A 28000-nucleotide genomic window follows, 5' to 3' on the forward strand; every position below is an offset into this window, starting at 1 on the left:
TTGGAGTTAGCCGGCTATTCCTATGTCAAAATCTTAGAACAAAATCTTTGTTGTATCGCCCAAGGAGCTTAGTCCCCTGACACGAGGACGCTTGCGTCCGAGTGGTAGGCACTAGGCCCGAGGGGACTAAGATTTCGTTCCAACGTTTTTAGAGGACCAAAGGTTTACGAAAGTGTTGAATTTCATTTGAAATTGAATTTTGCAGATTAGTGAAACAAAAATTTTACTCTAAGAATATACAGGAGTTGAAATAAGTCAAACATCTCCGTCTCCGATAACGAAGCAGCCGTTTATTTATGGCGGTTTGATTCAAGTGTTAGAAGTTAGATTTCTAACTAAGTCTCATTTTTTGCCGTAAACTTAGTGTCCTGAATTAGGACACTAAGTTTAGGGCAAAAAGTAGACTTTTACTTCTTTAATCCTATGTTCAATCTTTCTACTTGCGAAGTTTTAGTAACCGATAAAATCATACCCTGGGTTCTTTAATTTATCATTTCTGATCTCCGCAATTGGTTGCAAGTCGGCATTTTGATGTACGCGCGAAAGTTTTGAAATTATTCAGCAACACTGGATTACTGGATAAAACTTATGTCATTTTATCTACAATTTCAGGCAGCGGGATGGTGGCGAAAGAGCTGAAGGCTTTCGAAGTGGCCATGCAAGAGCTCATGAAAGCCAAGCTGCCCCTCTCCCGCAAAACTGTTGAGCGAATCACCGAGTTGGGTTTCAACGCCCTCACTTACTTCAAACATGTAGCAGTCATCATTGAGAAATTTATCCAGAAATGCAAGCCTGCGTACAAAGTGTGCGGGCTGTATGTCATTGACGCATTGGTGAGATACAACATCAAGCAGAAAGGGAGAAAAGGCGACGTTTTGGGTCCTCGTTTTGTCCGAAATTTCTCGGAAACGTTCGAACATGTTATGAAGTGTCCTTACAAAGATTACCCTAAAGTGATCCGGGTTCTGAATTTGTGGCAAGCGAAGAAAGTTTACCATCATGATATCATACAACCCTTATTGGACATTGTGACTAAAGTTGTTGAAAGTAAAGACGAGTCAAGAAGCCCTTCTGTTGTTGAGAAAGACACGGGTAGAGAAACACCCGGTGATTTAAAGTTGAACGAAGGACCGACAACGCCCCCTACTGAAGACTTTGACAGTTACGACGAAGATGCAGATAATGTATCGTATTTTTCCGACGACTTAGAACAGACATTTGAACAACCCAGAACGCCTCCCCTTCCCGAACCAAACTCATACCCTTTAGGGCCTGGCAAAAGGTCCCCTCAGTATCCAACCACCCCCAAACAACCCCCTCCTCCCGCATTTAAACCTCTAAAAGAGCTGAGTACTAAAACCTTGTCTACTGAGGATTTGACGGATGACGATAAACTGACCCCGACAACTAGCGAGAATGTTCGCAAACTTGGCGAATTGCTAAATGTTACATCTTGTGAAACCGAGGCAAAAGGTGCTGGAAAAAATGGTGCTGCTGAAAAGACAAATGCTGCTGAGTTTCTACAGTTACTCAAAACTGTGAATGATGAGTTCTCGCAAGAATTGCCGTTAACTTCCACAAAAAGTGATCGCGATGCTCGAGGCGAAGACTTGAAGTCAGACTTGGAAAGCGATGTTATGGGAAGCAGTGCTTCTATCCGTAAAGAATGCGTAAACATACCACTCGAGTATACAAAGACAGTTGATATGTCCGCATTCAGTCCAATTTCTGAAAGTCAAGACTTCGATGGATCCGATCATCTGGAAATCGATTGTCCAGATGCAGTCGAAGACACAAGTCAGCAAGTTTCAAATCTTGAAACCCCTGCAAGTCCAGGAAAGGGTAATTGGATGCCGGTTCCGCAAGCTTGTGAGCCAGAGCCCGATACAGAACCTGAACCTGGACTTATCGAGCCGGAACCTGACACAGATTTTGGTCGCGAGTCGCAGTCTTATCTATCAAAGTACGACAGAGAGAAGGAAAAAATCAAGATCACGGTTCATGAAGATGAAAGCACGACTGTAGTGATGGAATCAAAGCATCCACCATCACCAAGTAAACCGCAATCGCCAACCAAACCTCCGTTTCCGCAGATTGGAGCGAAAGCTCGAGAAAAAGCAAAAAAGCTTGCCAAGAATGCAAAAATAATGCCACGTACACCTCGAGAACGCAAACGAGTTTACAGAGAAAAAGAGGTAAGCCCGCCAATGCAGTTACTACCTTCGTGTTCTGATCTCGAGGAGTCTTCTGAAAACGAGGAACCGGTTGTCAAAGATCCTCCGGTTCCTATCGACAAAGGTGCTCGGGTAAAAGGTGCTCACAAACGAAAGAAGGAAAAGGCAGCGAATGCCATGAAAGCTAAACATGAGCGTAATCGTTCCTCAAGTCCTGAAAAGAAAAAGAGGAAAAAGTCAAAAAAGAAGAAACGCAAAGGCAAAAAAAGTAAAAAGGCGAAGTCAAAGCATAAAAATAGCGATGATGATGAGGAGAGTAGTAGTGACAATAACACTCCACCACCCGAACCAAAAAAGCTTCCAACCAAGTCTCTTAAAGAGGAGTTAGAACATGTGAACGAGAAGAAAAAGAAGAAACGGAAGAAAGACAATTTTGATGTCAATCGAGAACTTACTACTGACCCTTCTGTTAATTATGGACCTGATCTGTACCCTAAAAAGTGTATTATTATATACAGCACTGTTCTATCTATCAGCAATATCACAGACTTGAGTTTCAAGCAGATGAACGATTTATTAAAAGTCTATGGAACGGTTCTTAGTGTCGAAATGGTCGTGTCTTTAAACAAAGCATTGGTCAACTACGCTGAGCGCAAAGCGGCCTGTTGTGCGTTGGTTTCACTCAGACATAGTCATGAATTTGGTATCTCCTGGGCGTTTCCTAAACCCGTAAGCCAGCAACCCTGGATTGAGTTCTGGGATGGTTCGGTGGGATGTTGTGTTGTGCCTTGGAACCAGTCACCACCCGATCCACTCAAACTGTTCTCGGATGGTTGCTTCATTGACAAAGCGACCTTACCGCCACCAGAAGAAATGCCTAAACAAAAGCGTCTTGATAAGAAACGTGTTTCGGATCATTCCTCATCTGGTAATCAAGTTGGGAATAATTCTACGAGTGCAAGTTCCAGTGTGGAGATCAAACGCAAGATCGCACAGATGATTGCCAAGAGTCAAAAGGCTGCGTTACCTCAGGAAGAATCCCCATCACCGCCTAAAAAGTTTGCAAATTTTTGTATTACAGAGTGCGTTGTATCGAATATAGCTGCGCTGAACTATTATCGACTTAATTCTGACTTAATAGACAGCTGTGAAACCAATATTTGAGCACTATTACTTATCTGATCTTAGGCCTTAGTCTCAGAGCAATTTTTCTTTTTCGCAAAATCTCGAATTTTTTCATTTCCTGAGTTCTTCTTTGAGCCCCTTCTAAAACAAAAGGAAGCTCACAAACGAAAAACCACTCACTTATTTTTATTCAAGGTCACTTTAAAGACCAAATGAAATTGAAACAAGAAAATTAAGCCCACGTAATTTGTAGCAATTATATTAGTCCTGTGATCTTTTTCAATGCGATTTTTCTCTCGACGCCTTTGTCTTTTTCTCAAAAACGGCATAGACGGATAACAACAGGAGGACATTAAGTTCTCTTAGATCCTTACGCCTTACCAGTCTCTATTATTGCGATTCACCAAAACGTTTGAGGAGACAATTTCATGGAGCAAAGGGCGGTTCTCGACCGCCCTTCAAAAGTTTGACCTCTTCAGTCACCCCCTTTCCACCATGCAAAATTCCCTCCTCCCCCTGGCGATATGAGCCCCCTCTCTGTCCAGTCCTCCTAACCCTACTCCCTTCGCTTGATCCCCCACCCGCACCGCTCAGCTCCCTGCCCCCAATGCTAGCATCTCTAAGCCGCAGCTGGGTACTGCCGAAGTAGACCGGGAGCAATTTGCACGACGTTAGTCGGTTATGTTTTAACTTGCACTCTCAAATGTTATCGCATTTTTTCTGATGCCATCAGTTTTTTGTAACGTGTGTCATTTTTATTGAAAATTGTCTCCTGACCGTTTGCGTCTAGAACCTTCTTTCGATTTCACTTCTCTTAAAGTTTATCACGCTTGACTTTTTTCCGTGATCTAAATTGCTCTGATTCAACAGTTAATTCTGTTTCTAAGACAAAAGCGAGATCGGAGGTCGTAGCTTTGAATCCCTCTTAGTCAGATTTTTTGCACCCATAAAGAAAAATATATCTAGGCTAGAGCGCCCTCTCAATCTAATCGCCCCGTCTGTCATTCGAGAGCAATTTATCCGACGTTCGTGGGTTTTATGTTATCATGCCTTTCCCTGGCTTCAGGTTTATATTTTTCTGAGCATGTATGTGAACACTATTTGGTCACTAATAAGTATAATCAGAATTACCTACTTCGTATGAGCTGGTTTTGAATGAACTCCGGTGAAAATTCAATCGTAAAAATTTCCGGCTTCTTTGTCATGTTCAGCAAGATGGCGCCGACCAAGCCCGGCAAACTTATTTGTAAGCTTATTTTTAGAACGGGAAATTGTTAGCAGTTTCACCTATAGTAAAAAAAAAGAATTCGAAAACTGAAGTGGTCTGTATTGTACTGCAGTAAAGTGTTTCAAATGGAAAAAAATGCATGTTCATTTTACGGTTTGTGTTGTCACTCCACAAAACAAAGCTGTTTTATTTGTAAAAATTTGAAACGAATCAAGGTAATGTCAATCAATAGAATTGGTATGAGTCAACTCATGAGCAAAATAGATCAAATGTTTGTCGAAATCAGGAATGCTTTCTTTGTTCTTGGGAAGGCTGCCTTATTTGAATGGAAATTTTAATAAACCAGGGAGTTCGTCCGTGTGATCCATTGCTAGATTTTTCATTTATATTCTCTATTTTATTTTTAAGTAACAAATCGAAGAATCTTTCTGGTCACAATTATTAGCGTCACGGGTCTTCGCCTCATGGTTCGTCTGAGCAGGGTGGAAAACCAATTTTCCTGAAGTGAATTACTTTTGGTGTGAAGGACGGTTTTTAGAGGCTGAAGACACCCCCCACACTGTTACCCCCACTGTTGCTCCACTGATGAAGCCAACCACTCATCGGTCGTTTGAGAGCAATTCATCAGACGTTAGACCGTTATCCGTTATGTTTAATTGCTCTCAACCGAAGTTTCTAGCAATTACATTAGTCCTGTCGGTCTTTTAATGCGATTTTTCGCTGGACCGATTTTTCGTCTGACGCTTTTGACTTTTCGTGCTCAAAAACGGGAAAGCAGGTAGCGCCCAGTGGGCATTAAGTGCTCTTAGAGTTTTTCAGCTCTGTTTCAGCTCAAACTGTTTTGGAAACATACTTATGGTGTGAAGGGCGGTTCTTAAAGAGGTTGAAGACACCCCACTGTTGCCCCCCACCGCGCTGTTGCCCCCCACCCCACTGTTGCCCCCTAACTCGCCATCAGCTCTCGGTGCACCCCTCCCCCTCCCGTGGCTACTGACGAACAACCGATCGCTAAAAACGCGCAATTTTATACTATTTTTCACAATTTTGTAAGATTTTTGTCAGTTTTTGAGCCCTGGGTGTCAAGAAATCTTCTCTAGGGTTTTATAATAGGTTACTGCACGGTTTGTTGTGGTAGTGGAGTGGTTTCAACTTTTCAACATCAAATTTTAGATTTTTTTAACAAAACGTGCAAAATTTTTCATTTTCTTCATTATTATAGCTGCGAAGCTGTAAGCTGAGCGTAGCTATATTGCGGTGCTCTTGGTTTTTTTTTGTTTCGTCGTCTGACGCTCTTTTTTCGTTTTACATTTGTTCACAAATTTTTAGTCCGTTTTTAGGTTTCTCCAGCTTCAAGAGCCGAGGAAACTCCTCTAGGTTTTGACAATGGATTTCTGTGTAGTTTGTAAATGTAATGAAATGTTTTTCAAGATTTCAACACCTCGAATTATTGCATTTTTGTTTTTTTAAAACTTGCTTTTTTTCAATTGTTTTTACATTTATTGTCATTAATTAGGTTTTTCAGCCTAACAGAAAATCTCCGTTAGGTTTTGATAATAAGTTACTGGAAAGTGTTTTTCGGCCATGGATTGGTTTTCAACCTTTAATATCTCAATTTTCAGCAGTTTTTTATGCAACTTGCAAGTTTTAAGTTTTTTTGAAGTTTTTTGTCATTTTTTTAGTTTCTCCATTCTCAAGAGCCACATAGCCTCTTCTAGGGTTTCATTTAAGGTTTCTGCATAGCCTGTAAATGTACTGGATTTTTTAAAAGATTTTTGTATCAGCAATTTTTTAAAAATATTTGCAATTTTTTCAAGTTTTTTTTAATCTTTTGAATTTTTCATCTTCTTTTGGAACAAGGGTCATAGGGACCTCAACCAAGGTTTGATGATGAGCTGTTGCATAGTTTCTAAAGTTAATGGAATGGTTATCAATATTCAAATGACTCCAGGTTTAGCAATTTTTTGATAAAATTTAATTTTCAAATTTTCGGAAAAATATCTTGTTCCAATTTTATGGATCTTTATGAGGCAGTGAAACTATTTAAAGCTTGAAATAGGGATACTGGATCGTCTGTTGAGACAATGAAACGGTTTTGAAGATTTACTATTATGATAACTCTCTTCTTATTGTTTGCTTCTTCCTTTTTTATCTTTTTAGAAGCAGCTATGTAGGTGCTAGTGCCAAGTACTATATTGTATGAAGACAGAGTTATCGTTGCAATATCCTTTCTAATAAAGGCTTTTAATTGCAAGTTTTTGCTAAGTGCTATTCGAAGCGCGGGTTCGGTAAAAACGCTCTTTTTCTGCTACAAGTTTTTCAATTCAAGTAATATGGAAAGCAACTGAACTGTACTGAGCACAATCTTCTGTCTGAATTTCAAGATAATAAAATGCGTGCTGTATGAATTTATAAAAGTCTTTTTCAACCAATCAAAATTTAGCATCGTCATATTACGGCTCTTTAGAAAAAGCGGAGGCGATGGGTTTCGAACCTTTAATCTTATGATTATAAACAGGGTTGCCTAGTGTGCTGTGCCAAGTGGGTCTTGATTAGTGGTATTGTCAAAGTCAAGGGATTTACTGGGCTAATTAAGTATAAATGGAAAGCAACATCAATAGTGGTTTGTTCTAAGTTTTTATTGAGTATTCCAGATCAAAATGCTGAAAGTTTACTGTCTGTTTGCTCTTTTGTGGCCTCTTGTTTTGTCGTCTGATGTATGCGAAGAAATTGAGCTGGGGAACGCGACCGCTGTATGTTGTGAAAAGAATACTACATTCCGCGTTGGCCAAGTGGATGTGAGTTTCGTGCCATATCGGAGCCATATATCGGAGCCACAGTTGGTGATGGTGGGATTGAAGATTTGTGTCCTCGATTCTTGCCAAGTGTTTCAATGATGTTCGTGTTGGTCGTGGCAGGCGTAGTAAGCATGCAGTAGAAAAATAGAGACGTGCAGTGTTGTATAAAAATAGATTAAAAATGTCGGATGACGTAGTGATGAGGCTCGATTCGTAAATTAAGGGCCTCCTGACCGCCCACAACTCTCCTTAAATGAGGCATAAGGCTGCTTCGTCTAGGAATGAGGGCTGTTTTTCTGAGTACGTCCAGGTTCGTGGGCTCGCCCTGCCACACGTAGGTAATTTGCACGTAAGTGCGGTAAATGGGCGTCTGTGGTATGCCCATTTTTATAAGCAGGGCGAGCCTCCCGTCGAAGGAGAAGAGTTGTGGGGGGTCAGGCTGATAGTTCATTTTCTCTGCTACTGTTTTCTTCGCTGTTAACAATGAAAGTGGGACTGAATAGATAAAGTGATGAATAGTTTCTTTTTTTTCTGAGTAAGGTTAGAGTGGGAGGCCGTTCATTAGATTTTGTATCAGTATGACAGTTGTTTGATAATCTCTTCGGGTTTATTTGCATTTTTCCCAGGAAGATTAATGTAGTAGTGATCTGTCAAGTGTGGCAGTTCCATTTGCTCCACGTTGTGAGGGGAGTAAAGTAATGAAGTAAATCCCTCGGCATGGCAGTAAATGACAGTCACTAATGGAGTTTTCGGAAGTAATTCCCTCGGTATGGCAGTAATTGACAGTCACTAATGGAAGTTTTGGAGGAAAGTAAATTGAGAACAGTGTGATTGACTGCTCTATTGATCAAGTTATTCAGAATACGTTTACTGCGGAGAGGTCAAACTTTAATAGCGGCGTTACTCATCGACTATTGGATCTTTTATCGAAGCTTTGCAAAAACGATTGTAATAACGAAGAAACGGAATATTCTATTTTATCAAAGTATGGACACTAAAAGGTTCGTTAATTACTTATAACAATTTAGGATTTCATAGGCTAGCATTAATATTTTTTTTAAACAGAATTATCGTGTTTAGAACGACACGAGGCAGACAAGATTTGCTAATCGAAATGAACGAGTTCAAACATCAGTACTACGATCGGAAAAAATTAATAAGTCTCGGATGGAAAGAAGTGGAAACAGTCGATGGGCGGGGTATAAATAGTTGGAACTCCTTAAAGAATAAATTAACTATAGAAGGTAAAGGGGGACTGGTTGGAGAGAATGGTTGGCCAAAGGTACCATTGGCAATAAATAATGAAGAAATTGTGGGATTGCAAGAAAGTTTAGTGGAAGGGTTCCGGGGCTGTAGAAATCAGGGCGATGTGTATAATTATGTTAGTAAATTAAAGTTGGAGAGTGGTGATAGCAGGTTGTATCAAGAAGTTGGGTCGTATGCTGGTTTGTGTAATTCAATAGGTTGGACGTTTTGTGTGGATGGTTTGATGAGTGGTGTTTTGCCTGATGGTTTTACTGGTGTAAGGAGAGATGCCATGGTACAATGGAATGAGTGGTGGACGGCGGCACATGTTGAAATTGGGGGTAATGATAGTGTTTCGAAAACGCCGTGTGGTGAGAAATTGTTTCTGATTTGTGGAAGTTATCAGACATCAAGGGATTTTAATAATGTTATGGGTACTCCGCAATATTTTATGGATTTAATTAAGAGGGGTCCTTCTGCAAGTGGTTTGGGAAAGGATGTTTGGTTTTTCATTCCGACGAAAGATAATGTGTTGTGCCAGCCTTCGTTGTGTGCGCATGCTGTTTTAACTTTTACAAGAGGTTTGTCGTTGGTGACTGGCTGGGAGGCGCGTGATCAATCGAATCAAGTTGTTGTTGATCGGACTTTGGGATCGTTTGCTTATGGTGTACGTAAAGGTGTGGTAAAAAGAATTGTAATATCAAATAAAAATAAAAAGGCAGTGTTAGACTGGGCGAAAGAAAGAGAAGTATCAACTGGTGGTGCTAGTGATGTGACTGAGCATGTGCAAAGTTTTGCTAATAGTGGTCTAATTTTAAAAACAAATAACAAACGAGGTAATCGAAGAAAATGGGGTGGGAAACGGGAAACGAAAACGCAATCGAACGATAACGAGAATTTTGTGTATTCGTTTCTTCCTCCAAAGGATCCTTCAATGGAATAAGTGAGTTGTTCAACTTTAATTTACATTTTTTTTTTGGGTTGGAACTATACTGCCAGGGTTTTTTTCAAATTTTTTGAAATTTTATTATTTCAAGCCCGTGCCCTTTCAACGTGTTTTGAAAGGATCTTTTTTTTGTTGATACTGAGCAATCGGTAAGGGTCCTGTCTGTGTTAGTTTGGTTTTGTTTTGGAAAAAAATGATGTTTCGTGAGTTTTTTGGGTCGTTATTTTGCACAGTCGTATGTAGTGTAAGCAATTAATATTTTGACTTTCAATCGCGTGCCCTTCGAAGTGATAACAAGGTGGGATGTTAATTTTTGTTGATAATGGTTGGGAATAGATTGGTTAATAATAGTTTGCTATGTTAGGGGTGCTTGCTCATTGTGCTCACGAGTTGTGACTCACGAGTAAAAAAAAATTTTTTTTGGACAGAAGTAAAAAATTAAATTGGTAAGAAATTAAAAATAAGAAGAGGAGGCGTTACATTTGAATAATTTGCGGTGTTTATAAAATAAGTACTACATTAAATTAATTGCGACTCATGAAAAAAGATTTTAAAAAAGTATTTCGGATAAAAATTAGAGAAAATTATGCAAGTCTAAGTGAATACACGGATGCCAACAGGGTCGAACTCAATGGGGTCGTCATTGTCCATTTGAATAAAATCCCAGAATTGGTGGGCTAGTTGGGTACCTTGGGATGAAGTAATGAAATGGTAAACGTAGGTGTAATATTCCCAGGTTGTGTAGAAAAAACATTTTTTTCGTGAGAAGGCCTGTATGGGAGTGTGCCCAGATCACGATGGTTCCATTTTGTAATATTGCGTATTCGTTGAAAAAACATTCCCTATATTGGATTCCGACTTTTACGCAAACGTTGATGTTGTGGCTGGTGTGTAATTTTGGGGCGATGTCTTCTGGGCCGACGTAATTTCGGATTTGGTCCCAAATGCTTGTCATGATTTTTAAGAAAATTCAATATTGTTGAGGTGCTAGGTTTTGAGATTCGTAAATATCAGGGAAAGAATAAGTAAATATTGTTTTTTTTTAAAAAAAAAAATTACAGGTCAAATTTCGCCTTCTAAAAATTCTTCTTCGGTGTTCTGTAAGAAATTCAAAAAGGTAAGAAAATTTGGATGATCTGGTTCCAAAGTGATTTTTTTGTCTTGATTATTGTCCAAGAAGTTAATCCAGAAGCATAAGGTATTGCAGGGGAATATGAAGTATTCAGAAAAGACTGCAAGTTTTATATCAAAATCAGTGAGAAAGTATGCATAAAGTGGAAATTGGGTTGGAATTGGAGAGATGTAAGGAATGGTGTCTTCTGATTGGTCAATTGTGGTGAAAGTTGGGGTTGGTGGATAAGACATAAGATAAGATTTTTAATGGAATATAAATGCAAATGTTTGAGGAAATTTACATGGAGTCATCTGAGAATGGAATGGGTGATGGGGGAGAAATTGGAATATAATTTAATTCAGTTGAATTGTGGTCTGATGTAGGGTCAGGGCTTTCGGGACTTTCAGAAATGGTTGGTTGCGATGGTTCTACTGCAACTGGTTCTCCTTCTGAGTTAAGGTAGAAATTCACATTAATATAATTATTTCCCGATTGTATACATTGTAGAATTGTTTGCCATACGGCTGATGTCTCATTCACTGTAAGGGGGATAAAAGAAATTGAGTAAATATTGTTGACAATATTGTCTTGTTGCATGTTAATACTGATTAGTGCTTCACGATCTGTAAAAAAGGCAATGCTGTATTCAGTAATATAAGCTGGCTGGCCGTTGAATGTAGTGTTGATGCGCGGCTCAACTTTAATTCTGAAGTGATATACTGGATTCACTATAAAATGTTTGAAATAATGCAAAAGGTAAAATTTTAGTTGTAGGAAAATTGTTTAAGTTGTTTGAAATAATTTCCAAGTTTCTATCCGCGAAGAAATTGTTATAGGTTGAGAGAATGAACAGTTAGCAATAAAGAGTGTTGCTGGTAGTTAGCAGGCAGAAAGTAGTTTGAATGATTGATAGTGTTGCGGGGGAAGTGGGGGAAATTTGACATTTCGATTAATTGGGATTGTGGGGAATTATCCCTGGTTGGGTTGATTAGTGTTCCATTATAGGCTGTCATTGTGATTGATGGACAGTTCGCCTTCCGGGTTAATGGATTTCCTTCTTTTTCTCGGTTTGACAGATAATTGATAAGTTTCCTTCGGGAGTTGCATCTTATTAGTGCGTCAGTATAAATTCTTTATAAAAATAAATTCGTCGGTGGATAAAAAGGTAGGGAGCAAATCCCCGCCTTTAACAATGGAGGTTTAAGGGGAATTGCTCTGTAATTTTTCTTTGTTGATTTTTCTCAAAGAATAATTGCAAGTAATGAAAATTTTGGTTAAATACTCGAGTAATATCAAAATTTTGAATTAAGTTTTCGCAAATATAATGGTGGGTACTTTGCCGATGGAGGATAGGTCCCTCTGGTTTATTTAGGGCTATTATAAATGTTGTTCATTAATAATTATTTTTTTTAAAAAATTTATTTTTAAATTTTGTTTTCCTTGCTCAGTGCTAACACAAAATTTCTAATTTGCGGCAGAGTAGAAGTGAATGTAATTGATAACTTTTAACAAGTGACTTAGTTCAGTGGTTAGTATCTCTGGCCGTTGAGCTGGGGTTCCGGGTTCGAATCCCGGCGGGTTCCCGGTGCTTCCATAATGTGGGAAAATCTGGGAAAGGGCAAAGGGGTGTAAGGGTAAGCTAGGGTAAGGGTAAGGGGGTAGAGAAAAGGGGAAGGGTAAAAAAAATTTAACTTTTTTTTCCTTTTTTTTTATTTATAAGCTGTTTTTACGGACCACGCGGCCGTCCCACTTAGCGCAGTTGGTAGCGCGCTGCACTCTCATGCTGAAGTTGAGGGTTCGAGTCCGAGTCAGGTTTTTTTTTTTTAAACGTTCCCTGTATTGATCGTTCTGAGAGGGTAAGCTCCGTAATGGGATATCGGTAGGTGTTCCGGTATATGTGTATAGATGGGCTGACTCGGTGCGGCAGGCCTGTTGACATGATCAATTTTGATAGTTGGTTCTTCGTTACGTTTTAGTCTCCTGATGTAGTCTCTTAGGAATGTGTAAGGAGTGCGAGGTTTATTTATGTTTTCTTCGTTTTGATTTTCGAACTCAGTTTTAATTTCGAGTGGTAGTACTAATGAGCATTTGTGCAGGGGATGTTCTGGATGTTCTTGTAGGTATTCATAGTCATTTAATGCGACAACTTGTACTGGTTTTGTTTTTATTCGCCGTCCTTCGCGATTTATTTGGAAAGGGAAACGTCGGTGAAGTTTTGCCCATCTGTGTAAAAGATGCGAATAAGTTAGATGTAGTAATACGCTAATCAAGAAGGATAAAAATCCGAAAAGAAGAGACATTTTCCATGGTATGTACTGTTCGAATCGGTGTTCAAGTTCGGGCTTGAATGCTCTTATTCTTTCTAAAATTGGTTCGGCCATTTGTTCTATTGATTTGCTGTTTGTTCGCCGTGTTTCCATTTGTTTGAACTCTGGTTGAATTTGCTGAAGAATTTGAATTTGTGCCTCAGATCTTGATGAGAAGTTTGGTAGTTCATCCAATGGGGGCAGTAGTTTAAAGAGTGTACTTATTGGATCTGGCAATTGAAAATCTAACCGTATTGCCGGTACTGTGTCACAAGCAGTGAGGTCTGAGCGAAGATGAACATTTGGTCCTCTAAGCTGTTTTCCACATCCCAGTGTGATGATACACACTCTGCACCCAGGATGCTCAATTCTTGCCAATGGATTGCTGCCATTACCAGCGCTTTCAATGAGTGTATAATCGTCTTTGGACGATGTTATTAACCAACGACCGAAGCCGAGATTGCGTGCTTTTTCAGTCAACGGCAATTCTACTACATCCAGTTGACAGCGTTGCAATGCAAGTAGCTCGTCATCGTGGTAAAGTAAAGTAGCCATACAGGACTGATAAGTCTGTTCTGTTGGAATGGCTTTGGTGCATATTGCGTATTTTTGGGATCCGATACAATTTGCGAGCTCGTCTTCATCGATAAACGCTAGTTCATCTCCGTCGTCTGAGACGGCCATGTATTTGGCTTCAAGTCGCCAAACTAAAGCTTTACCCGTATCCCCGTCCGGCATTGGGATCGGAATGGCATGCAATACGTTCATAACTACTTTTTGAAGCCATTGGAATTGCAAGTGTAAGTATAAGACCTGCATCAATTGCCTCGACTTGTGTGACGAATTTCGTTTCATAGTATGAGAGAATCTCTTGGATTGGTACGGCTAGAGATAATCGATCCTGTTGTCCATTTTGTTGCAAATGAACAATCGTAAGAATTTCATGCAACTGCTCCCTTGGGACTAATGACATTGGTAATAGCTGATTCATGAGGCGTCAAGGCATTCAGTATGTTGATTCGAAATGTATAAAGGGCCGATCGGTATGTTTTGATGTTAGCAAGTATTGCTTGAAAAATATTGCTAAGTACAAGACTATGTTGATTGATTTGTTCTCTTACGTATAAGTATTGGATGCAGTTTCTCATGTGGTGCACGTTTTGTCGTAACGCCTTGAATTGTCCTTCAGCAAGTTCCCAGTTCCTGTTTTGTGTCTCTATAATTTCGTTCTGGGCTTCTTTGATGGCTTTCAGTTCACCTGATACAACATAGAATTTTTCATTGTTTTGGATTGTTATTTGTTCAACATGATCGGTTAGGTATTGAAGATAAGCCATTGCTTGTCTGATTTTTTTCTGGTTTCTAGCCACTCTTTTGTCGCATCCTCCAAACACTGATTTGATGAAGCATAGTAATTTGTCGCCTGTTCCTATTCCAATTCCAAGCACTGCGGCTGCTGCTGCTGCGGCAGCCGCACCGCGGGGCTGTCTTTGCAGTGTTGTAGAAGTTTGACTGTTTGCTCTTAGTAGTGTGTTCATTTCCAATTTGAGGTTTACAATGTCGTGTTGGGCCTGTTGGTTTTCTATCATTGTTTGTTGCGCTATCCAGTGGAGGCCTGCTGTCGAGTCAGTCATATTTGTGAAGTTCAATGGGCATCCATAATTTTCTGAAGTCCACATTTTGTCTATCTCTTTTGTCAGGTTGATCAGTTTGTCTTCCACTGTTTTGTAATATATTGGGTAGGGGACCAGGATTTCAGTTTTGACAAATTTTTCTGTCAATAGAATTTTCTGATGAAGGTTGAATAATACTCCATCTTTTGTTGCCACCGATGGTTGGTTCGTTTTTATCAGGGGTAAAAGCTGTAGTAAAAATAATACGGTATTGAGCATTTTGGCTAAATAGGCTTGTTTGTGAAATTCAATTAGAGTCTTTGTGCGACTGATTTTCAGGTACAGAGTTGTGGAAAATGATTTGAGCTGTATCTTTTTTCCTTTTAAATTAGGATTTTTTTTGGAGTGTTTTCATTGGTTGGTGACGTATCTAATGTGTATGTATAATAGAGAATTGGTGCTTAATTCCTATTGGCTGTCATCTTCGAAGCCAAAAGTTTGGTGAAGGTTTCCGTTGATCTCCCGACGGTGAAGTGTTAGCGGAACAATTCTTCGTCTGTTTTGAAGCGTTGGGCCAAGGTCCGCTAGTTCTCTGTTGGATACTCTTTGAGGAAGTGGTGAAGATGTGCTTGGGTTATCGTGTTGAGAAATAGCACTATTGCTCTCGTTTTTTTCAATTTGTGAAATGTTGCCTCCTATAAGGGAGTGCTCATTGTTCTCGTCGGATATCGGTTGTTGGACATCATCGCTTGAGGTTGTATTGTTGTAAATATCGTTGATCGAGTTGGTCCGGTATAAGGTTTCGCCTGTAGTGTCTAATATTGGGGGCGTGTAGACGGGGCTATTAACGTCACCAAATAGATCGCCAAGATTTTCAGATGAATCGAACGTGAAGTCATTGAGACTCTGGTTTCGCGACTGTGCGCTTGTCGCTTGTGAGTCTGCAATGCTCTCATCGTGATCAGTTTCTGTTGTATCAATTGTCAGGTTTGGGTCTGGGATGTGGTCAAGTGGGAAGTAAGTTATGACTTTTACCTGTTCTTCCTTTGCTTTTTCTGATGGTTGCAAGAGGTTATATAGCGAGTTTTCTCGGGCCAATGCCAGATGATCATTTCTGCGAAGGTTGTATCGTCGATTTGAGCCAAAACGACTGTCGGACGGTAAGAAGTTTGAGTTGTTTGAGAAGACGTAGTCTCCTGTATCAATTGATTCTGGTGTTTCTTGCGTGTTTGCGCTTGGAACTGAGCCTTCCACGAAGAATGCATCTTGGTCAAACGTCGGTTCGTGTGTCATATCATGAAATTGTATTGGCGGGTCTTCAGAAGAAAAATTAGCTGTCTGGATGTTTGAGTTGAAAGAAACTGACTGGGCATCTGGTGTTGTTATGGGTAGCTGCATGTTGTCTTCGTTAATGTGGTGCCTGACTTGGTTGTCGAACAGCTGTGGTTCTCTCTCTTGTTCTGGTATGGTGGGATCTGCTTCAAAGTTTTCGGGGTCTACATGTTCGAGGTCTTCTACTTGATATTGAGGTTTCACAGGTCGAAGTCTCATTCGATGGATACATTGCGTGTAATTTGTGTTGGTTTTGCGTACAATGTAGTTTGCATTCGTGAGCACTTTTTCTACTCTGTATAATGGTATCCACCTGCTTTGCTGTTTATTCATCACTGCTACCTGTGTTGTGCTTTTTGGGTCAAGGATCAGGCAGTATGATTTGGGTTTTAGTGGTGTGGCGTTGGCTTTTCTGTCATAGTACTTTTTATATTTCAGATAAGACGAGATAAGGTTGTCTTTTACGCTGGAGAAAAGCTCCGTAGTTTTGTCTTGTAGCTCTTTAATGCAGTCGTATTTTGGGTGAGACTCCCATAATTTTGTATTCTGAAATCTGAGGTCCAAAGGATTTATCGGTGTTCTGCCGTGAAAGACGTCAGATGGCGTGCACCCAAGAGCTGGTGCAAATGTTGTGTTGTGTATGAATACTGCAATGTCAACGTATCTATGCCAGTCCGAGGAAGTTTGGTTTTCGTTAATTCTCAAGATTTGTTTGAGCGGTGCGTGGTTTCTTTCAAGTAAGCCAATGGTTTGCGCATGTTTCAGTGTGCAATGTTTGAGCTCTACCTCCAATAGGTTTGCTAGTTCGCTCATTAGTTCGGATGTAAACGCAGTACCAAGGTCACATATGATTCTTGAGGGAATGTAGGGGTGTCTCAGAAAAATTGAGACAAGGGCTCGTGCTACGATGTCTGCGTCGCCTTTCATAAGAGGTGTGGCGAAAAGGTACTTCGAGAACACGTCAATACCTGAGAGAATGTACGTGTAGGGAGAAGGGTGCATCTTTCCCACCAGATCTATTAGTAAAAGGTCTGCTGGGAAGTTTTGTAGAGACGAAAGTGGTTGTAATGGAGGTTTCAATGCAGATGTTGGTGCTGGTTTTGTTTGCAAGCATGTGAGACAGTTTCTGATATATTCTGTTAGGCGTTCAGTGAAGTTCGGGAAGTAAAATCGTTTTCTGAATTCTGCTATTGTCAGTGAGACTCCTTTGTGCCCACTCCAAACACTGTTATGAATTCTGTAGAGTACTTCCTTCTGTAAGTGCGACGGGACGCAATATTGTTTAATAAATTGGTTTCCAGTGTGGTTATAGAACTTGCGATGAAGGACGCCTTCTGTTATCGATAGTCTTGGGAACTGCTTGAGATACTTTTTTAGGTCACTGGATAGATATTGTCATGTAGTCGGTGAACCTCTCTCAAACCAGAGCAGTACCCGTTTGATATCTTTGTCTTGTTGTTGTTCGGCACGCAGGTCTAAAGGTCCGTGCCCGTGAGTGACGAATTCATCCAATGGGTTTTGTTCATGCATGGCGTTTATTTGTTGCGTTGCAGGTGCAAGAATTTGCAGTTGAACGTCAGCTCGAACATTCATAGGATCTTCTCCGCTGGTTTGTTTTCTCTCAAGTAAGTATGTTTTCATAATTTTGGGGGTATCGTCATTTTCTGAGCTGTTCAGATAACTGATTGAATTGTCAGGTGTCTCTGCTGCTGTGTTGATTTCGATTTCGTGCATCGGTATGCGTGAGTTGATGCGTAGCTCGAGCTTTTCTGTCGGGTTTATGTGTATTCTCGACAGATAGTCCGCTGCTAAATTGGCTTTTCCGGGTATGTGTCCCAGTATGATGTCGAAGCTGAGCACATGATCGAGAGCATTCCAAAGTGTTGGCGGTATGATTTTTGTTTGAAAGAACCGGGTTACTGATCTGTTGTCTGTCAAAATGAGAATTGGTTTTTTACATCCCCATATAATATTTGCAAAGGTGTCTAGGGCAAAGTGAACTGCGAGGAATTCTTTCGCATATATCGAAAGTTTGAGTTGGTTTGGGTGGAAAATTCTAGATCCAAAACTGACGGGTGCATAAATTTTCAGTTCCTGATTATCATCATTTGTTGTGTAGTCTTCTATCATTAGTACGTATCCGGCTGCGTAAAAGGATGCATCGGTCATTATTACATATTGCTGGTCAACTTTGGGTAATCTGAGTGAAAGGTCACAGGCTGTTCTTGGATCATTTGTGAGTTTTTCCAGCATAGTTTGGTGATCTTCTTCTATCACAAAATTGGTGTCTTTCTTAAGTAGACGATAGAACGGTAAAAGTTTTTCAGCGAGTTCAGGGATAAAGGCTTTGTAAAATTGAAAAAATCCGATCATTCGTTTGACTTGTTTTGGGTTTCGCGGCATTCTGAATGTTTTCAGAAAAGTTGTAATCTTCTGTGTAATTGGTGTGAGACCCTCAGAGGTTATCGTATTACCAAGGAATTGTATTTCTCTGAGTCCAAATGCGCATTTGTCTGCTGCGAGTTTCATTCCTGATTCTCGGATGCATGTAAAGACTGCTCGAAGTTTTTCCAACATGTCATTTGTGTCATGTGCTCCGATGCCAATGTCGTCGACGTACTGAAAGCATTTATCCGCTGTTATCACGGGGTCCAGGTTTTGACGCATGAATGAGCTAAAGGCGCTGACACTTCTGCTTAGTCCTTGGGCTAGTCTTTGAAAAGCATATGTTCTCGATGCGAAGTTGAAGGCCAGTAACTGTACTGATTGTTCATCTGCCATTGGTACAGAGAAGTAGCCGTGGCTGCCATCCATCTTGCAAAAGAGTTTCTTGCCGGCGAAGTGGGTGCCTGCATCTGCTAGTGTAGCTATCGGGAAGTTGTTATTGTTGTAGTCGTTTCTAATGAGATGGTTTATTTTTCTTAGATCTACTAATATTCTGAGCTTCCCGTTTGGCTTCCGTTTTGCAAATATTGGAGATGAGTAGCGGCTGAAGGGGAGCGTTGTTATGACTCCGTAGTACTGGAGAAGGGCTAGTTCAACAAGCAAATCGTCTTTGAGATGGATTGAAATTCTTTGAGTTTTTGAGTATACAGGTCTGTTTGTGTCTGGTGTCAATTTGACTGAGAATTTGTGAGTGTAGCCAATGTCAAGGCGGTGCCTTGTGAATATGTCATTGAATTCGACTAGAAGCTGTTCTGTTCTTTCTTTATCTTTGTCAGAGAGTACGCTGTCGCTCCATTTGAATGCGTTAAGAAAAGTTTTCCTGTCTTCGTTTCTCGAGAGTGGTTGAATTGCTTCAAGATTTTTAAATTTAACAAGTTCGTCATTTATGCGTTTTTCAACTTCACTCATCTTGGATGTGTCGGGATTGGTTTCTGGGGTCGGAAACCAGAATCCGTTTTCGTGTTTTATTGTTATATGATTTATTTCGCCTTTTGCTGTTCTCTCTATAGATTTTTCTATTTGCTTTATCGTTTTCTTTGAGTCGCTTGATGGGAAAAGTTTTGGTTCAAGTGGTATCAGGTAGCGTGCTTGCTCTGGTGTGATGGTTTCGAATGTTGCTACTGGAGAGTCTTGTCTAATGTGAAGTGGAACTTCTGTTGTATTGATTGCAAGTAGGGTGGTTGTTTTGTTTTTTGTAAGTTTGTCAAGCGTGCTTGTTAGACCAAGGCCCATTTTTTCAAATTTGACAGTAGGCTCTACGAGTCCAATTTGTTCTTCTGCATCAGTTTCCTCCGATGGGATTAGTTCCAGGGATTTTTGTTCCCCAGGTGAGAGCGTATAGGTTGTTTTGGTTTTGAGCATGATTTTTTTTCGGCTGTTGAGACGTTTTTGTTTGTTGTTACCTTTTATGTGCATTAGATTTAGCTGAAAAGTAAATTCTGGTGTTTGGAGTAGTCTGTTGTGGGCATCAATAATAATCTCATTTTTATCAAAGAAGGGAAAGCCAAGAAGGATAGCGGAAAGTGTTTCAAACACCATGAACTGTTCCTCAAATTGTAAGTGGCCAATTTTGAATGTCAGTTGGACTGTAAATAAAATAGGTGATTGGTGTAGGAAAGCTGTGGAAACGTTTATTTTAGGAGGATTTGGTTTTTTCTGGTTTTTGGTAGAGGTTTCTGCTTATTTTATCAAAATGTTTCTTTGACATGGCGCTACTGAATGCTCCAGTGTCTGCTACTGCTTTCATTATTAATGTTTCGAACTGTAGAGGTATTATAAATACATTTTCGCTATAGTTTGTCATGCTATCTGGTATATGTTGTAGAAAAACATGCAAGTTATTTAGTTTTTTGATTGCTGATTGAATGGCATATTTCCATCGCGGTATGCTGGTTGACGTTCTGGACAATCTCGGGCAGTGTGCTTATTGCTAGCACATGTTCTGCAAAATGTCCTCATTGGTGTAGGAGATCTTTCGGTACGTCCATTACTTCGGTCGTTTTGTTGGAAGTTTGACCTTCCTCTCGAATAATTTCCTCGACCTCTCTGAAAGCTTCCACGGTTACGTCCTCTGCTGTTGTAGTTGTTACTGTATCCTCGGCCATTTTGGTTTCCATTGTACTGGTATGTTTGTCTGTTGTAGTTGTAGCCTCTGTAGTTATTTCCTCTTCTGTAGCTAGGGTACTGAGTACTCTCCACGCGTTGATGCGGTGGCTGTGCTACTTGCATTGATGCTATGCCTGCCGCCATTATGCTTTCTATGGCTTGGGCCACAGCAGGGTTTCCCGATGCATTTAGTGTATTGAATGCCGTGGTGTATTGTGGTTCGGGGTTTATCTGATCAATTCTGACTCGTCGTTTGATGATAGCGCATAGTTCGTTTACAGTGATGTTGTCATTCTCTTTCAGCAACACTTTCTTGTACTTGAAGGTCATGCCTTGAATGAATTGTTCTCTTATTCGTCTTGTTCTTTCGTCAGTGCGGTCTATGTGAGCTGCAGGATCGCCCACAATTGCGAGGTTGGCGAGGCGTTGCAGATCTGTGAAGTCATCTGGTTGTTCTTTCACTGGATCAAACTTTCTCGATTGCAGATCGAGCTCAAAGTTTCTTCTTTGGTCTGCTCCTGCATATCGGTTGCGTAGTTGTTCAAGCGAATCGTCTAGATCGTTTCTTGTGTTTTCGGCGAGTCGAAGGTAATAGTTGAGTGCATTACCGGCTAAGTGTAGGTGAAGATATCTTGCACGTTGGTGGTTCGCTTCAGGAATTCTAGATACAGCAATGCTTGCTCTCAGTAGTCCTTCAAATTCAGGCCAGTTTTCGTTTGGTAATCCTGAGAACCTTTTCAGATGTACGTGAGGCGGACTTGGATCTGCCATTTTCTTTTAGTCAGTTTGTTGTTGAAGTGTTTCTGTGGAAAGAGCAATTTGTGCGCTTCTCCAATTTAGCTGTGTCACAGAGTTTGCAGTTTAGGCTATTTGGTTGGTCTTTTTTGTTCTTCGCTGCAAGTTTTTTACTTACTTTTCTGTCGATTGTTTTGTCGTTGAAGAATACGAACGGGTTTCTAGGATGATAGCCTTCCAATAGTGTCATAGAAGGACTGTTGTGGCTTGCGTTGTATTTTTTTCTTTGCTAGCAAAACAAAGAGGTTGATGCTCAAATAATTTTGAATGGGTAAAGTTGGTTTGTGCTTGTGGTTTGGTTAATTTCTCGAATTCGGTAGTTTTGAAAGAAATTGTAAAGTTCTGAGTTTTTTGTAATACGGATCCGTTTGATGTCGGTTTGATTGTCTTCTTGTGCGATAAAATAAAGGCTGATTCCAGTGTTTGTTTTTCTAATGATTCGAAGATTGTAAGTTGTTCCGTTAATGGCTATTTCCATGAGTTGCAAATTTTTCTTTCTTTTTAACAGAAGTAAGCGTTCAACATCTCTGTCGCCATATGATAACTCTCTTCTTATTGTTTGCTTCTTCCTTTTTTATCTTTTTAGAAGCAGCTATGTAGGTGCTAGTGCCAAGTACTATATTGCATGAAGACAGAGTTATCGTTGCAATATCCTTTCTAATAAAGGCTTTTAATTGCAAGTTTTTGCTAAGTGCTATTCGAAGCGCGGGTTCGGTAAAAACGCTCTTTTTCTGCTACAAGTTTTTCAATTCAAGTAATATGGAAAGCAACTGAACTGTACTGAGCACAATCGTCTGTCTGAATTTCAAGATAATAAAATGCGTGCTGTATGAATTTATAAAAGTCTTTTTCAACCAATCAAAATTTAGCATCGTCATAACTATCTTGAATTTTAGCAAGATTTTGTTAAAGTTTGCAATTGTTTTCAAAATTTTTGTATATTTTTGTCCTTTTCTGAGTTTACCGATCATTTCTGGCCAACGAAACTTTTCAAGTCTTGCAGATGGGTTACTTGACATCCCTCCAGAGACAAAAATTAGTTTTGAACATTTTCACTGCGAAATCTGGAAGCTTTTCTTTTAAATTTTTCAATATTGCAAATTTTTGAAATATCAGTTTGAGAGCCTTTCGCCCAACGTTAGTCTGTTATGTCTATTTCAATTTGTCCTCCAGTTTGTTTCTCAGCTACAAGTATCACTTCTTGGTTTTTGTTTTAGAAGCAAGCCAGACTCGACATCAAACAGTAGCTCAACATTCAAGTCTTCGTCATTTGCTCCGGTCGACAACAAATCGCCAAGTAAGATTTCAACAATACTTATATATGGCATATCACCTTCGATATTACTGTAAATTGTATTCCTTGTAAGTATAGGTAACAGGTTGTGACAATATGAGGAACAATAAGTGCCTCGATATATATAGCATTTGAGTTTAGCCTCGTCAAGAGCTAATTCAATCAATGTTTAGTACATTATTTGTGTGGTAAAGCTCAAAAACATGCATTAAAAATTTTTGCAGAAGGACTTGCTAATAACTGTGAGTATGTTTGTTGTGATTTGGTTTTGCCGATCATTATTGCTGTTACTCCTTCACTTGTATTATAAGGGTATCCTCTTTTAAGGCATACGGAATTAGATTGAGGCCCCTGTTGGGGACAATTGTGTTTTTATCATCACAATTCTTTTTCGAATTTGCTCGTTTTCAAAGCTAGGGCCAAATTAAAAGCACGCCATAGAGTAATAGATGTGACACATGAAAGTTTTGAAAATTCTGCAACTTTATCAAAATCCAACGGTCGGTGGACAAATTTTCGTTTCGCATAGGGAAGCTATTTGAAAAACACGGGACGAGGAGGAAGAAACAGAAAGCTGACTATTTTTGTAAGTTTAGCCCCCCACCCACAAAGATTATATAGATCAATTTTGTGGAAATTTTGCGTGTGCCAGCTTGTCAGACAAGTAACAGCTTCGAATTAGCCAGAGCCCAAAAGTTTTCTTGCGTTTTTATAATAGCCGCAAAGCACTAGCTGGGGCTGCTATTGACCTTCGCTTGGTTTTTTTTACAATTCAAAGAATTGTAATTGTATTGGGCGCTGTCTTTTAAGACTCGAGGAGTAATTGAGATTTTTTTTTTAGAATCGGTGACTTCTATTTTTAGAGAATGTTAGGGGAATTCAAATGCTGAACGGGATAAACATATAAAGCCTGGTCATTAAGTCATAATGCATCAGGTTATCAAAGTTCATGAAAGCGATTGCTAACTGGCATTAGTATTATGCTTAGCAGGTATATCAGTCCTGAGGTTTTTAATGCTTTTTTCGCTGGACCGATTTTTTCTCGCTGGACCGAGTTCTGGTCAGGACTACTTATCATGCTTTGCTGTCTTGCTGTTCGTTTTTCCTTCCGATTAAGTTTTTCATTTTAAGACTTTCACATTTGACTTAACCTCATCCACGGCTTCAACTGAATTGATTTTAAATTCTTTCCTTCATTGAATTACGCAATGAATTGCAAGGCCAAATTAGCAAAACCAAAAGAAACGAGATGCACCGATGAAGCCCGGTCATTAAGTCTTAGTGCGTTACGTTATCAAATTTCATAAGAATGATGGGTGGCTTGCGTTAGTTTTAAGCTTAATATCCCTTTATTTTAGACGCTAAATATAACAAATTGCACATCAAAATAGAATACTCTTTGACACAAATAATGTCGTTTTTTATCTCTTCTCATTTCTTTTCCCCGATGTGCGTCCAGCGGCGCAACAGGGGCTATTTTCCGACAATTTGCAGGCTATGTTTTTATTTGTTCCTGAATACTTTTAGAACTTTATTAAGTTTTAACTTAATACTTTTAATACTTAATACCTTTAGAACTTCAATTGTGTTCAGTTTCATGTGTTTAATTTCTTGAATTTTTTCGTGGTTTCTGTTTATCAATTAACTAATTGTGCATTGACATTTCAGGTACAAAATTCAATTTCGGCTGGGGAACGTTGAAGAAGAGTAAAGATTCGTCAGAGAGCAAAGCAACGGAAGTTGTCCCAGCGTCAACGGTTTCAACTTCTAGTACACCAATCAGTACCAGTAGCTCCTCCAAGAATCCTCTAGGGGGCGGAGGAACTACAGAAGCATCCTCGGCCTACAACTCGAGCATGTACATGAATGCCCAGTATCAGAGTTATCTGCACAGCCATGCAGCTGCCATGTACCAGCACCTCTCATATCAACCCAGCATGTACTCATATCCTTATAACTACCCCTACAACCCCCAAGATTTGGCCTATGCTTACTCCAGTGGCTATGGAAATTACCACCAAATGTATCCTAGTCACACGGCTTCTAGTACAACTTCTAACAACCCTTACACAGCATTTGTGCAGCCTGAACCCTCATCACAGCCTTATTCAACATCCTCTGCTGTAAATGTTACGTCGACCAGTAGTTTCGCAACTTGCTCAGCCTCTGTAGCTACCAGCAATACAGCAACAAACTCAGTTAGTGTGAGCTTGCAAAATTTTCAGGATAAATTTGCAAGTTTTGCGGCGGCTGCAGCTGCTAGCTCGTCTTCAACCTCAAATTATTTATCAAACATTCTCAAGTCAGATAGTTCTTACAGCACGAGTCCGATGACTGCAAATGGCTCCAATCAATCTGGAGCGCCTCTTTCTAGCAAATGGTCTAACGAAACTGTTGCTCCGACGCATCCAAGATTCAGTTTTGCTAACTCTACACCTACAAGTAACTCAAAAGACGTTGATTTTCGGATCCAAGGCGTGGGTGCAAGACAAAGACAACCCGCGGTCAACTTTTCAATGCTCTCAAATTTGGTTGGATCAACAAGCAAAGCTCCATTGGTCAACACTTCGTTCTCTTTCAACCAGTCGGCACCGTCAGAATTGACTGCTTCCAACTCAAACTATGTGCCTAAAAATGTATCGCGACCTCTTGTTGGTTCTAATTCTGTTTCATCGAACAATCATATTTTAAACGTCAATAACACTGCTCCCAGTGTGTTATCTAGTAATGTGAAGTACTTCTTTCAAGCGCCTAACTTCCAAGGAGAAACGAAAAGCAAAGGAGTCAGTTTTTCAATGTCATCAAGCAACGAAAAGCCGCAGGACCCAACTGAAGCTGCAATTAGTGCAGTCAAGGCATTCTTTACCTCTTCCGAAAGCGCTGCTCCGACTAGTAATCAGATCAATCAGTTAATTACACCTCCAAAACCGCCCCCTTTTCCGCCTCCTCCAACCGCAAGTTCAACATCGCCTGGAGTTCAAAAGAAAACCGCTCTAACTGCGGTGAAAAGTCCTACCCAACCCTCGTTTTCTGCGATTAAAAGCTCGGCTATATCTTCTGGAAACTGTTATTATGTAACGCAGCAGTCTAAGTTTTCTACAGTTCCAATAAGCACTAGTGTAGCTACACCGTTCACTTCTGCGACGAGAATCAGCAAGCCAATCCCCATAAGCAACGCGTTATGTCCACAGTCCAGCTTTATGGATATAATCTGTAACCCATCAGCATTTCCGATTAAAGGTGGCTTCGGAATTGCTGCATCGTCCACCGAAAGCCTTCAAAATATTGTGAGCGTTGCTTCTACGCTCTCAACTCCAATTTTGTCAGTTCGTGCCACGACTGTAGACAAATCGGGATCGGAGACATCGATTGCTCCTTCAAATATCAGGACTAGTGAGACCTCAGTCAGTCAAAGTGCTCAGACCACGCCTGCAATTTCCTCGCAGAATGTGTCAGTTATTCCAAATACATCTGCCACCGGAGCAGGTTTTCCACCATCGAGTAAAAGCCCGGATAAACCGGTCAGTTTGACCATACCGCCTTTTCCGAAGCCCGCAACTCGTAAAGAGAACGCCATGAATGATTCAATGGAGAAGGCAACAGACGCTGAAGAATATGTGACAAAAGTCCTCACATCTGTTGCAAATGATCAGAATGATACTGTCACCGAAAAGTCGAACGAGAAGTACAGTCCCGAAGCTGCCATTTTGTCAAATGATGATTCGCCGATTTCAGATGCTGAGAAATCGAATGTCGATGGAGATGCATTATCACAAGACCCATCCGAGGAGGGAGGTTCAAATAACCTAGAGTTAAATAACTATTTCAAGTCTGTTCGAAATGAAACCTGCTTCTCAAACCAAGAATCTGTGGAAACTCTGAACAGATCAGGACTTCAAAGACCGGTCGAGCCAGCAGAGCGTGTACCAAGGATTCCGCCGCCCCCTTGCTCGTTCGACGAGCGACCGTTCAGCTTGCAATCAAATGCGACGTCCATAACCCGGGAACCTGTTCTATCGCCGCCGCCACTCCAGGCGCCCCCATCACCGCCTGAGCTCAGGGTGCCCCCCGAACCGGTGAAAATTAGGATTCCAATATTTCGGCCGAGAAATCCCGGAGATTTAGTGCTAAGGCCAAGAGTAGCAGAACAAAACCGTGGAATTTTCCCTCCGCCTGCTGTTATAAATGGAAAAGGAACCGACTCAGTTAGAGCACCTCAGATAAGAACGCCTCCTAGATATTTTCGAGCTCCTGCTGTGAGACCGAACTTTCGTGGCCCAATACCCGATAATGCGAGGGCGTCAACCGCAGGTTTTATAGATAAATTGAACGCTTCCAATGAGTCAAGACTCGCAAGAAGTGACTCAGACAGTTATGCGATGGGTTCCAAGATATCACCAACTTCTCGACCTCTGTCCTCGTTTCAACACTCCCCTGTAATTTCACCAGGAACCACCGGAAGGCACAGCTTTTCACCTTCAATTAGACCAATGAGGTCTGGAAATGCTGAACCTGACATGATGAGAAATCGACACCCGAGGCTAGCATCAGAGGATTTTGACGTGCCACTGGAAAAGCGAGCTGAACAGATTTTGAGGCGAGAAATGCAGGAAGCCTTACGTGCAATAAAGCCAGCCCATACTTCGGGCTCAAGTATACTATCTCGACCGCCAATCGGAGAATTTAACGAGTTTTCGTATTCAATGAGCGTGCAGGCGAAAGCCAGAATGGGCAGCATTTTGGACAACAATCAAACGTCAAACTCAAGCATCAATTCCAGCAACTATGGTCAAAATGAAGGCTTCATCCCGCCATCGACGTTTGACGGCTCTTTGAACGCAGATAGCCACCAGAGCTCCGAGAAAAGAACAAGCGACAATCCAAATGAGACACGAAGTGAGTCTAATTTGACTGATTCAAGAAGTACTATTTTGAAATCATTCGTAAAGACGCCTCATGGACTCTATCGTAGAGATAAGTTACCAGATCCGAGAGGATCTGTGGGAATTGACTTAGATCTGCCTAAATTATAACAGTGAGCCATCTTATTTATTAAACAGTTCTCTAAAAGTCTGTTGCTATGATTTGGATCTGAAACTCATCTCATTAATTATGGTCCAGATAATTGATTTACTTAAATATGGTGCAAAACTCGAATTCTTTTATTCGGATCGATGTTTGATGTTGTGATCTGTGAACTCTTAACAATCTGATTGTGTATTTGAAATTTGTCTGTCCTACTGTCTCTCTCTCTCTCTCTCTGTCTGTCAATGGATAACTGTGGTTGTATTTATTGATCTATCAACCGAATGTTGAATCTCTTTGTATAGTCATTGCTGCTCTTTTACCAGTGCCATTAGTTTTAAACAGTTATCGTCGGTTCACTCTCTCCAAATGTCGAATACAGATGTCTAAATGTAAAATTTATCTACTCTCTTACTTTACGGTGTCTTAATACGCAATTAAATCTATGAAAAGAATT

The 28000-nt window shown here is 40.4% G+C and overlaps 1 protein-coding gene across 2 annotated transcripts; it reads left to right on the top strand.

Moving 5' to 3' along the window:
* Positions 1–545: 545 nt before the first annotated feature.
* Positions 546–27998, top strand: LOC142351950 (uncharacterized). 2 transcript variants are annotated; one of them, XM_075404229.1, is made up of 4 exons: positions 546–3232; positions 22442–22521; positions 22743–22760; positions 24187–27998. In XM_075404229.1, the coding sequence occupies exons 1-4, from the start codon at positions 621–623 to the stop codon at positions 27549–27551; spliced, it is 6075 nt and encodes a 2024-aa protein (XP_075260344.1). In that variant the 5' UTR covers positions 546–620; the 3' UTR covers positions 27552–27998. The 2 variants fall into 2 exon arrangements, with proteins under 2 accessions (XP_075260344.1, XP_075260345.1); XM_075404230.1 differs by lacking the exon at positions 22743–22760 and having other exon boundaries at positions 548–3232.
* Positions 27999–28000: the final 2 nt, after the last annotated feature.

The sequence above is a fragment of the Convolutriloba macropyga genome, chromosome 13 (assembly GCF_964194025.1).
Source record: "Convolutriloba macropyga chromosome 13, txConMacr16.3, whole genome shotgun sequence".
NCBI lineage: Eukaryota > Metazoa > Xenacoelomorpha > Acoela > Convolutidae > Convolutriloba > Convolutriloba macropyga.